This window comes from Ictalurus punctatus, chromosome 18 (genome assembly GCF_001660625.3).
Source record: "Ictalurus punctatus breed USDA103 chromosome 18, Coco_2.0, whole genome shotgun sequence".
NCBI classification, from domain to species: Eukaryota; Metazoa; Chordata; class Actinopteri; order Siluriformes; family Ictaluridae; genus Ictalurus; species Ictalurus punctatus.
In genome coordinates, this window is record NC_030433.2 from 11688645 (window position 1) to 11701975 (window position 13331).

Consider the following 13331-nt stretch of genomic DNA (forward strand, 5'->3'; position numbering starts at 1 on the left):
AATGACACAATGGATGATATTGTTCACAATGATAAACCCACCTCTAAAGCTTTAGAGGACTCCATGCGTTTGATTATACCCAAGACTGGTGTTAATGCTTTCTTGAGAATAGTCTGCTTTTTATGGAGAATTCAGGATTGATCAATTGTACAGCTTGTAATCTATCCATGATTGTTTTATGAGAAGGAAAATCTTCTGTGTACATGCCACCCCAGATCTATTTTAAATATGAACTATGTCCTCAACTTCTGGAATAAATCTCAATTTGCAGATCCTGGAATATATTGAATATTCTGTCTTAGCTCGATTTAGCACAAGAATGTATGACTGTAATGAAATCCTTAGAGCTGTTGGTATTTCACTTTGGTTTCTGGCTAGCAAACAAAACAGTCTATACAGTTTGCACAGACTGGTACGAATAACAAAAGACATCCCCGGAGCCACGGTTCTGCAGGCGAAAGCACCCTGTTAATCAGAGAGGTCAGAGAAGAATGACCAGACTGGTTCAAGCAGACAAAAAAAAGCTAGCTGCAGTAACTCAAAAAATGCATTCTTTGCAAACGTGGTAAACAGAAAGGCGTCTCAGGATGCCCACCACGGCGAAGCTTGAGACACAGGGCTACAACAGCAGAAGGAATTTGTTGGAGATAATGTTAATAAAGTTGTAAGAAAACATGTACATGATAACTTGTCATATAACTGACTGTTAATCAAATGTCTCCTACTCAGCAGGACTGAGGCCTAATACGCTTATGTGCCAAGATAAAACAATCCAGGATGAATGATATGTTTCTATTTTAAGTGTCTTGTGTCATCCTGAGTTCTAAGACCCCCAATTTATTTGCGATCCAGAGAGCCTCTCATCTGTGTCTCCTTTCACTGTGTTCCTTTCTCTTTCTTTCCCTTATTCTCAGAACAGCCTGTTAGACTGCGGCTGTTAATCTGTTGTTTACACCCTGTACTCTCCACATCTGGAGTCATTTGCTGCTGCCAACATGGTCACCCCCAAACTAAGCAGTACACATGCATATCAACTACAATCTATTCTACAGTCAGCAAATTAGTACAAGGCTTAAAGCCTCTCTTCATGTTCCTTCCCCGTCAGTGAGAACTTGCATGAGGCAGCATGTGGACTGAGAACTGCAGGAAAAGTGAACTCTGTAGACGTCTTCAGCTGGTGGCCAGCATAACGAGCAGAGGGAGTGTTTTTACAACTGGACTGGATTTACGTTGGGGGGGGGGGGGGGGGGGGGGTGCAGCACTGATGTTTATTATGTTCCTTTATTCCCTGCATCCCATTACATACATTTTTTGTCTTCCAAGAAGCTCCAGGAAAAGAAGAGATGCAAGAAAACCACACACCTGACAGCAAAGAAGGGTACAGTGGGAAACTGGACCAGACCAGACAACATTATTCTAAGTGTCTCGTTTTGGTGACCCTGTGCTCACTGTAGCCTCAATTTCCCGTTCTTGGCTGACAGGAGTAAAACCTGATGTGATCTGCTCTTGTGGGTCATCCGCCCCAAGGTTTAAAGTTTTGTGCATTCTGAGATGCTTTTCTGCTCACCACAGTTGCAAAGAGTGATTATTTGAGTTACCTTCCAGTCAGTTTGAACCCGTCAAGGCATTCTCCTCTGACCTCTCTCATCAACAAGGCATTTCCAGCAACAGAACTGGCGCTCACTTGACTATTTTTTATTTATTTATTTATTTATTTATTTTTGTAGGGACTGTTGTGTGTGAAAATGCCAGGAGATCCAAATTTTCTTAAATACTCAGACTAACCCATCAGGCAGCAACAGCCATGACACAATCAAAGTCAGTGAGATTACTTTTCTTTTTTTTTTCTTCCCTATTCTGATGACATTATCATCTGCTGCATGATTGTCTGATCAGAATTGGAATTTAGATTGATTTAGCATATAACTATCCGCTAAAATAATAATACAGAGATATCAGGATACTGACTAAGGTATAAGCATTCTGATATTACTATTAATATAGTGTAACTATATTAATGTAGACATTGTGCTTTACTTTTTCTTTCATGGCCCCTTGAAGAATTGCAGCTACTTCATAAGCAGAACCATTTCCTGATCTTCAGTGGTAGACTCCTTGCTCAGCAGGCAGTATAATACATTATTCCCCTATCATTTCCAGTTCTGATCTCCGCCAGCTATAACTCTGGATAGAGTTTCCAAAACTCTGTGAGCATCTGGTATAAGAATATATAGATGACCTTGCAGTTTTTTCTTGTGGAAGCATCTAGTTCTCGGCGAGGAAATTATGGGTTGCACGAGGAAGAGCATTTTTAGTCAATTGGTACATCACTCATTTTGCTATTTTTGACCCCTTGTGTTATAGAGATAAAGACAGACTTATCTTTTATTGGTGCATCGTAAAAGTAACTATGTGTTATATTACTTTGTGCAGATCCACGCAGTATTTGAGCGGGAGAACGTGTTGTACACTTTTGCTGTATCTACACTTTTTCAACTAAAACCTTCTCATTTTATTTTACGGCGTGTTTTGACTGCTTCAACTTAAACTCCAAGGAACTAAGGTGCTATCCTTCAGGCAGTCATAAACTAAAACTTCTCAAGGATTTAGACATAAGTTTCTGATTTGTTCCTGGAATTCTTTTAACTGAAATGTGACCTTGTTATGCAATCTGTTATAACAAGGAACAACATTATAGAAAAATGTGGAGTAGCTAAAATACTCAAATTAACGAACCGTGGTTATATATTCATTTCACATGGATGGATATGACACATGGTAACCATGTCATATGTGGCTGTGTCACTGGCCTACTCAGGTCAGTCATTTGTAAATGGTCTGCACTTATATAGCACATTTATCTAAAGCACTTTACACTCACACACACACTCAAACACCAATGGTAGCAGAGCTGCCATGCAAGGCGCTAACTTGCCATCAGGAGTAACTTGGGGTTCAGTGTCTTGCCCAAGGACACTTCGGAATGTGGAGTCACGTGGGCTGGGAATCGAACCTCCAACCAGACGATTAGTGGACAACCCGCTCTACCACCTGAGCCACAGCCGCCCGTATGCACATTCACACACGCTGATTGCAAACTATGAATTCAACCACAGTGTTTGTTTATTTTATAGCTAACTGAAAGCATGATCCCCAATAACTGGATGAATAAACAGAGCAGGAATGATGACGTTGCTGTCATAGCTTTTTATTACATTAATATGAACTTTTTCTCTGGTCGTCATACTTTCCTTTCTGTGTGTCCTCTGTGGCTCTGTTCAGACTCCAGCGCTGTTCATGTGTTCATGCACTAGTGCTGCAGTGCTATGCTGGTTTCTTTTGCGCTTCATATGTCATTCAGATTGGAATGTTCAATGCTATCAGAAGACCATTTGTGTTAGAAGTTCCTCATAAGGTTTTTTTTTTTTATTTTGGCTTGCCAGAAGTTCTTTTGAAGTTAAGCTCCAGAGTGTCAAACTGAAATCTTTTCTCTTAGCAGCATTAAGGAGTCATTTATCGCAATGTCATAAATCCTAATGTGTGTCAGATAAAAGTTAAGTTAATACATATTGTTGTAATAAAGATATATTTTGGGATATTCTTTTATATATTGGGTTTACACACTAGTGGCCTTGTATAATATTGATTTTTCCCTGTTTGTGATTTTACCATTAAAAAAAAATCACGCTGAACGATTCAAAAGACAGGAAAATTTCTACCATTTCAATTTGAAGAAGAGTATGGGGAAGATGTAATAATATTATCAGCTGTGCAGTCAGGAACTGCTTGTTGGGGTTGTGCTGAATTCCAACTTCCCAGCAGAATCCGACTGCATACACAATCAGTACAGAATAGGCATGCATATTTACTCAAAATTTCTGCTGTTTCTACTGAGAGAGCGTGAGATTTTCAGGAATAGGCTCCTGTGTGGCGTGAAATCGGCACAACGGCAGCACAGAAGAGAAAAACAAGCACACCTTTTAATCACTTTTAAATGTGACATCAAGAGCATGTGAGATTGGAGGAAAGGGGCGGGGCTTCCAGGTGCTGTTGCTTAATATCAGAGAGTTCAAAACATTGGCGCAAACCATTCCTGATTAATATGTCGATGTCCTAATCTCTTGTTTTATTGGGGTGAAAAAGACTGCTCACATGACATGTATGGTAATATAATATAATGAAATATAGTATATAATACTATACAATATAGTGTAGTTTTGTCTCATGGGATGAATGCAGGGATTTTTGTTGTTGCATGCCAGTAAGCCAGTTTGTTCCTAGTCTCACCCGACTGCTATTTTTGAGGTCAGGTTTAAACACACTTGCTCTGATGTGGACGTAGTGGCAGTACAGGGAGTGTAACATTGCAAATCTGTCAGGACAGTTGGATTTTCACTTTGGTCCAAAATTATGCTAACAAGTCCATAGACCATGAATGATTTCCTCTGCATTCCATGTAATTCTTTTTGAAGCAAACTACTCATGATACTTAACAGTCTGAATATTAATGCATCATTTATGAGTAGTTTGTGAAAAACACTTCCTGTGTTACTTTTTGATCTGACACAGAATATTTGCCATGTTCTGCAGCAGTACTCCGAGTTGGATATGCAGCATTAATCTGAATCTGGAGTGAATTTTTACCCCAGGTGGGTGGGGAATTCCAGGCCCATTTACTGCTTTTTCCTCCTTTTTTTCACACCTTTCTGTACCATAAAGCCTTGTCTCTGGTGTAACCAATTAAACATCCTAACATGGAACACGTGGACAATTAGTCCCTGCAGAATTCATCATGAAACCAAAACCACTCATTAATTTAGCCTCTGACGTTGCTCTTAATATAACACTGATGGAGAGCCAAATCTCTACCAGGCACCTGATAAATCTTTCCAGAGGAAGTGCTACGGTATTAATTAGGGTTCAGTCTTTTTGAGTTTTATATGCTAACTTGAAGTGTTATAGTATTGTAAACGTTGTGCCTTTTCATCTATTGTGGCTATTAGGAGGATTTTATGTGCATGTCAGATTTCATTTATAACAGAAATAGGGCAGTGTAGACTGTGATATTAAAAACAATATTTGCATCATTTGAGGCATTTGTGTAATTTTCTGGAGTGTTTGTGCACTAAGAATTTCAACTCACAATTTCCTGATGTTAGGAGAAACACTTTTCAGTCACACAATTTGGAAGCATCCAGCATTTTATATCAAAAGATCGTTCAGTTCATGTCTGGAGTGTACAGTTTATGAACTAATGACCTTTAGTTCAGAGATGGTCACTCATTTCAACCTAAATCAGTCTCGTATGTTAAAGTAAAAGGAAAAAGAAATCGTGACAGCAGAAATCATTAAGTACCGTCGGCATTTTCCTGGAATGACTCTGTGCGTATTCGGATAATTTCATTTTAAAAATGCTACAATGGCTTCTGAATAATGTCTAAAAGGCATAGTTATAGAACACAGTTGTTTATCTAGATGAAAATAAGTCTCACTTCGTTACTTCCTAACAGCCTTTGGTCCATTTGGCATAAGATTTCTCATTGCTTAAAATGAAAACATAAGGAGCAGGGTGGGAGCCTTTATTTGTAAGGCCTCTGAGCTTGAATGAAATGTAGGACTGTGTTTAAAGCACAAGAGTAAATCCTGAGTATTCCTTTGCAGGAGTGTAATCATAGGTCACATCATTATAGCAGGCTGCTCCTCTTAAATAGTACCACTTACCATAGGCTGTAGATCCTAAATGTTCCTGTTAGACTCACATGTACTAGATGGAAGCTTTCAGACTGCTTTATCTTTTTGGACTTTGTTTACCATGATGCATATATCTTTTCGGGTGAAGACTCCTGTCCTGGGTGAGAAGTGGATACACCTAACCCTAACCCTAATCCATAGAAATTCAATAGCATAAGGGATAAGCATAAATTCAATAGCACAAGTCACCTTCAGGCTACATTACATACATACACATGAATCTTTAATCGTATTAGTGTATTAAAGGACTCCTGAAATTGAAATTGGTATTTTAGAGCTTTTTGTACCAATACCGTAATATATCTGGGAAAAAAAATTTGGATATTCTCTTTCATCACTTACTGGAATTCAATCAAAAATTTCTTATGATTGTCTAAGTAAGTGCTTCATAGAACGATATATGTCCCACCCACGGAGTCGGTCTTGCTCTACAGTAGCTGTGCATTAGCTGGTTCAGAAGAAAACATGGTTTATCTGCGTGTTTTTGGCAGTGAGATAAATAATTGAGATAAAATCCATTTTGAAGAATTTGTACAGAGTACAAATGTGACAGGCGTTTCTCTGAGATGTTTTTACCAACTTGGGATTCTTCAATACTGGAATATATTGCTTCCTCAGACTGAGCGAGAACACAAATCTGTCTTTATACACAGTCAGGGTTTTTTCCATCAGTAAGAGTAAACAAAAGGCTCTCGTTAATTTCTTCGCTGTTCACCATATTTAGCTAGCTCACTAAGCTACTGTCCGGTTTGTTTAGATTTGGCAGCAGCATGACGTATCTCAAATGCTGTTGGCTGTGTAAGTCAGTCAGGCAGTTCAACCCGACGTCACTCTGACTTCCTGTTTCAGAAGGAAATAGTTCAATGTATGAAATCCCATCACTGCCAAGAAGTTATTTCATAGGGAATTTTAATACTGTGCCTTTTTAATTCAAATTGTTCCATAAGGCTGTAAAGTTGGGAGTGGTGGTTATTTTTAGTAATAAATATATATGTTACCTGCAAATATTGAGAATGTACACTTTATTCTATTAGCCAAAAATGTTCTCATGCTTTCAACCCCATAACAATATATATAGAGAGGCTAAGGTTAGGGTTAGGTGCAACATAGGTGCAAAATGTTTATAACTTTTTTAATGACTGTACTTCTTTAAACCTGAACTACTTTCAACCATATTGCTCTTGATTGTTTGAATCTGTAAATTCTCCCCCTGAAATCAGGTTTGAATCAGTACAAGTTGTGAAGTGTCTCTCAGTGTTACAATTGCATCTGAATCTCATTTCTGTTCGGTTTTACGCGACTGGCAGCTCTCAGTCTTCTGTACCACTCTCATCCGTTCCATCCGGCCTGTGGTCAGCAGGAAGAGTGACTATAGATGGCTGTGTTTGTTTGTCTAAGCTCATGTGATGTCATTCTTGACTCCCCTTGGTGCTGCAGATGCAGGACAATGTGAACGGGTTTAAATACACTTCCTTGTCAGAAGCAACTTTCTTCCACTCGTTATCTACAGGCAAGACACTCCTCGGGACATTTTCCTCTGTGTAATCAGCTCATGTGGGTGTCAACTGGGAAAAAAGGAAGTGCCATTTTTCTCACACATAAATGAGTGTCAATGGTGCGGTAAACGCCGGACACTGGACTAGTGAATTGAGTGGTTTCACTTGACAGTCTCAGCTCAGTTGCAATTTAGAGTTGTTCATTATGTTCTCTTTACATATATATATATATATATATATATATATATATATATATATATATATATATATATATATATTGTTGCCTCACTTTTAAGCATTTAAAATCTGTTGTACAGTCATGTGAAAAAATAAGTACACCCCATGGAAATTGTTGGCTTTTTCGACATATTTGGACAAGCAAACATTTGATCATCTTTGAAACAGTGTCTGTTAATGAAGTTGATGTACTTTAACAAACCCACAAGGAAAATTTGCTTTTTCAATCATTTATTCAACAGAAATATGAATAGATGTGATATTCTTCTGTGGAAAATGTAAGTACACCCTTGGCCTCAGAAGCTAGTATTGTCCCCTTTAGCAGAAATAACTTTTTGTAGGCGTTTTGCATAATTGTCCACCATTCTTGCGGGAATTTTTAATCACTCTTCTGTGCAATATTCTTTCAGTTGCAAGATGTTTGAGGGTTTTCTTGCATGCACTGCCCGTTTCAAATCCCCCACAACATTTCAATGGGATTCAAATCTGGGCTTTGACTTGGCCATTCCATAACCCTCCATTTCTTCTTTTTGAGCCATTCCTTGATTGATTTGCTAGTGTGCTTAGGATCATTATCCTGTTGAAAGGTCCACTTTCGGTTCAACTTCACCTTTCAGACAGATGGCCTCACATTATCTTCAAGCACTCTTTGATATGATGCAGAATTCTGAGTTTAATCAATGCATGCAAGCTGTCCCATCCCTGAGGCAGTGAAGCAACCCCAACCATAGTTGAATTCCTGAATCTGATTGGTCAGACAGTGTGTATTATTTTTATAAAACACCACAGCTGTGACAGTAGTTACATCTGTAACATGAACAATAGGTTAATATTAATGTGCTCGACCTCATATGTTATTGTTTCTATAGTCACAGCTCATTCACAGGGACTTGTACGGTGGACACTCCACATAATCTAAAACTAATAATAAACAGATTTTAAAATGTGTTGTTTGACAAAGAAAAACAAATAATCATTGATGTGGTGAAGTTTTTCCATTAGGAGATATTTAGTTAACACAGTGCTTTGCAGAGTTTCCCAGCAGTGGAATGCCTTCACGACGGAGGTTATGCCTTGATGGTTTGTCAGTAAAATGTTTTTTTATTTATTTTGAGAGCGAGAGAGGGAGAAAGTGATGCGGTGAGTCAACGACTGTTTATCAATGCTATAATGCAAGCCGTAACAGGAGCTAGCTTGTCTTGCAGATATTCCACAACATTACATTTGAACTATAAACTGTTAAAATGTGTGATGTGTCTTTCATTAATAAAGTAAACATTGTAACGATTGTAAATCACTGTGGTATAAGTGAAATAACATTGATAACACTGGTAATCGTTTTCTTTATTTCTTTTCACAGGACCCCCAGGTAGACGTGGAAGAAAAGGGAATCCTGGTGAGTATTTATTTCCTTAATAATAATAATAATAACCTTTAAACCTAAAAAGAGTTTAAATTTATTTCAGTTGCGTTCCAATAATAATTAAAAAAAAATGTAAAAAGTCTCATCCCTTATGCCATGTCTTCATGTTTGCTCAATATTCTTTTTATTCTTTTTTTTGTTTGTTTTTTTGGTCATAGGCTTCTTGTCATGTTAGTTTGTAGAGCATCTGTTTAGAACATACGTAAAGTCTGTGCACATTTGAGGTTTCTTTACACAGTAGTCATGGTAAGATTTCTATCAGGTTTATCATATGGGGTCACATAACATAGAGAATTAACCTATACATTTCCAAACCTTAAGGTTTACTGCCCAGTACCTACATTAAAAATAATGCACAATGATGAAACTAATATTGTGTTATAAGTCTGAGGTGAGGTGTAGAATCATCCATGTTTCCTTGAGGTTTAGGAGTCAATGCTTCAGTATCTGTCTTAGCGATGTGCTAAACAGAAGCTACTCAACATACAATACATCATTGTAACTATTTGCATCCATGATGGCTGGATGAAGGGATGAGTGGGTCGATGAGTAGATAGATGGATTGTGGATTGATGAAGGGATGGATGAATGGATGGGTGGGTGGTTGTATGGATGATGAATGGTTGGAGGGATTGATGGGTAAACAGATGGCTGGTCGTATGGATGGATGAATGGATTGTGGATTGATGGACTAATGGATGGATGAAGGGATGAGTGGGTGTATGAATAGATGAATAGATTGTGGATTGATGGATGCATAAATGAGTGAGTTGGTGGAATAATGGATGGCTGGCTGGATGTATGGAGGAACGGATGGGTGGTTGTATGGATGGATAAATGCATGACCTTTCAATGCATGACAAAAAATATCAGTTATAGTTATGATTTTTTCCGTCCAGTTGAAAAAAAAAAAACCTTACAGTTGATCCCAGAGTTTTCAATAAAAAGCTGGTTTTCAGGAAATACAGAGAAAAAACATATTATACATATCATAATGAGTATTCTAGCTATAATTTAATGTATTTGTAGCATAAAAGAAAAGGAAGTGTGCATTTTTATTATTTTATTACTGACAGCATCCATTAACAGGGGTCAAATCACAGACGAGCAAATCAGAAACTACATGATTAGAGGAAAACAAGGAACAGAGAAAGACGATTCAAAGAACCGCAGCTTAGTCTTACAGCCATACATATGCATGACTTTGTAACTAAACTCTAGAAACATAACAAGACTAATCATGAGCAGCTAACATATAGCTCATGAAGATAATGGTGATGAAAGGAAATGTGCAACATGAGTCCAGAGCAGGAGTGAGGCATTGAAGAAAAAAATGAAAAGTACATATTAAGTAATAAAAAGGTGAAGACGGTAGGAGGTTGTAAATTTGTTTTAGTAAAACCACAAAGGACTTTCACATATTTTTAAAATAATTAATTACAGAGCAAGTTTCAGAATTCACCCATGCACATGTGTGAAGCTGTTTCAATATTTATGACTTCATTTTATCAGTGTGCATCAGATCAAAGTACAATTTTTATAACTCCCTGTCAGACGGTAGCTTTTTCCTGGATTGGCTCCACATTTTTTCACCTGACTGTCGATTAATTTATGGATGAAAGGTGCTTCTGTTAAATCTCATAGTAAGACTCAGCTGCTGCTTTTAATAGTGTTGCTGCAACACTTAACTGCATGCACCTATTTTATGTATGATACAGTGCCATGAACTGCATTACCTCTGAATTCTGCATGTCAAAACAGATAAGCGATTGGATGGATGGATAGATGATTGGATGATCGAATAGGTGGTTGGCTAGATGCATGAAGGGTTGGACGAATGGAGGGATGGACGGCTGTGTAAATGGATGCATTGCGTGAATGAGTGAATAGGTGATGGATGGATTCTTGGATGATGATAGACGGGTGGGTGGATGAAGGGATGGATGGATTGTGGAATGGGATACTGATAAAAGGATGATTGAGTGTATGAACTGCTGGATGGATGCAGGAATAAATAGTTTAATGGATGGGTAGATGGATGAATGGATGGAAGGATTGTGGATTGATTGATGAAGGAATGAATGGATGGGTGGTTGAATGAACAGGTGAATGTTTGGATGGATGAACAGATAGGTGAATGGTTGGATGGATGGATTGTGGATTAATGGATAGATGAAGGGATGGATGATAGATGGATAGATTGAGGCATGGATGAAGGGATGAGTGGGTAGATAAATAAATGGATAGATGGATGAATTGTCGGTTGATGGATTGAGGACAGGATGAATTGATGAATGGGTGGATGGAAATGAACTTTTTTTTATTTTACTTACTACACATATTTACACAGTGCAGAAGTATCAGTACACAAGAAAAAAAAGCAGTAACACATCATGACTGTGTATGTGTGTGTATGGCATGTGAGCTATTGGATTAATGTGTAATGTGTGCAGTATGAGATAATGAGATATGGTAGGTGAGATAATGGAGAGTCAACACCAGCAAGCATTAGAAAAAACAACATGGGATATACATCATCAGAGACCACAGTCACAAACACATGCTTTGGTGGATGAGGGGAGAAGAAATGTGTCTTTGTTCTCAGTTTGATGACTTTGGCCCATGGTGACGACGGGAGGACTTACAGCCTCCAAAACACTCTGCCTGCTCTCCATAAAAAGCTCCCCTTCAGTGGCCCAGTGCTCTGGGTGACCTGAACTGACACAGTGGGATCTTTCTTGCATTTCTCTATCTTCTAATCACTCATTCATTATTCTCACCATGGCAGAGATGGATCGGGTTTCCCACATGGCTGAGTGACAGCACACCCTTTAAAAGAGACCTTATCAGTGCAGCCATTTGTAGGAGTTCTTGTTTGTTTACGCTGTGCTCTGATCCTGTCCAGATCAGCTCAAGACCTTTTGCAGTTCTGCATACGAGTCAAACTCCATTTTCTGTCAGATTCTCCAGCTATCATCCCTCTGGAGTCACCAGAGCTTTGCCAATATCTGCCTAAACCATTATGCTTAGTGTAATGGACAGGGGCAAAGGAAACTATGCAGCAAGAGTGGGAAGTAATAGCCCACATTACCAAAATCCAATAAGACACTTCGAATATTTTAAACCTTTTAAAGTAAGGTCAAGCGAGCTTAAGCTTCTGCATCAACTCATGTATATTACACTGATTGTATTTCTGCAGAGGTTATGTTTTGAGAAGCCCGATGTTAATTACTGTTAAATCCAAGCTGATCGAAATAGACTTGTATGAGAATGTACAAAAGTTATTATGCAAGACTGATCTTTTGCCCACCAAGATTGCTTCCACACTGCTGGGATGCTTCACATGTTCTTGGTGACTGTGAGCAATCGAACAGATGCCTGTGATTTAAAGGAATTTTCTTCTGAACAATGCTCAAATCTGTTGATGTTTTCAACTCTTTCAGGGCAAATTTATATAATATCAGATTACTGGCAGGATTGATCTAAGACCTAGGCCTGTGCAGAAGAAAAAGCCATTGTATTTCTCACCACCTCAAACGGCCATTCAGAAGTCATAGAACCACAGACACAATTGTAACTAGTATTGTTTCGTTCCTGCTTCAACCGTCAGGCAGTTGGATGCACAGTGGCTAGAGCGAAGCAAACGTTTCACTGGTGAATATTTGTGCTGCAGCTTCTTGACCTTACACATTCACTTTGTTCTTTAGTGTCAGTGTGGCCTTTGTTCCTTAGGACTTCCTGGGCGACAACTTCCATGTGACCATTATTTACATGTTATGTCCATGTGCTGGAATAAGATGTCTATGTTTGTGCAGCTGGACAAGGAGGTTCTGCTGGTCTTAACTGTTATTTTTCTCGTACCTGTAGTGGCAACTAACGAAAGTGCATCATATGCAAAGTGCAAAATATGCAACGCATGAATATAAGTGGCGCAGAGGGTAGCATTGCCGCCTCACAGGTCCAGAGTCCCAGGTTAATTCCTGAGTCTGGGTTAGTGTCCACATGGAATTGTGCATGGTCTCCCTGTGGATTTCCTCCTATGGGTTTCCTCCGGGTTCTCCAGTTTCCTCCCACTAACCAAAACTTGGTTACTCTAAATTGTCCCTAGGTGTGTGTGTGTGTGTGTGTGTGTGTGTGTGTGTGTGTGTGTGTGTGTGTGTGTGTGTGTGTGTGTGTGTGTGTGTGTGTGTCTGTTTGGTGCCTATCCAGGGTGAATTCTCACATCCTTCACCCAGTGTTCCTGGAATAAGCTTCGGATCCACCATGACCCTGAACAGGACACTGAAGATTTGTGAATGAATACAAATGTTTAACCTGAATGCATATACGAATTCCGATATATAGTTACAAAATTGTGATTAATTCAATTCAATTCAATTCAATTCATTTTTATTTGTATAGCGCTTTTTACAATAGACATTGTC

The 13331-nt window shown here is 38.7% G+C and overlaps 1 protein-coding gene across 1 annotated transcript in view; it reads left to right on the plus strand.

Moving 5' to 3' along the window:
• Positions 1-13331, plus strand: part of LOC128635340 (collagen alpha-1(XXIII) chain) — a 59192-nt gene that overhangs the window by 42299 nt on the left and 3562 nt on the right. Inside the window, exon 3 of the mRNA XM_053687872.1 lies at positions 8845-8880. Within this exon, the coding sequence (XP_053543847.1) occupies positions 8845-8880 (36 nt within the window). The remainder of the gene's footprint in view (positions 1-8844; positions 8881-13331) is intronic.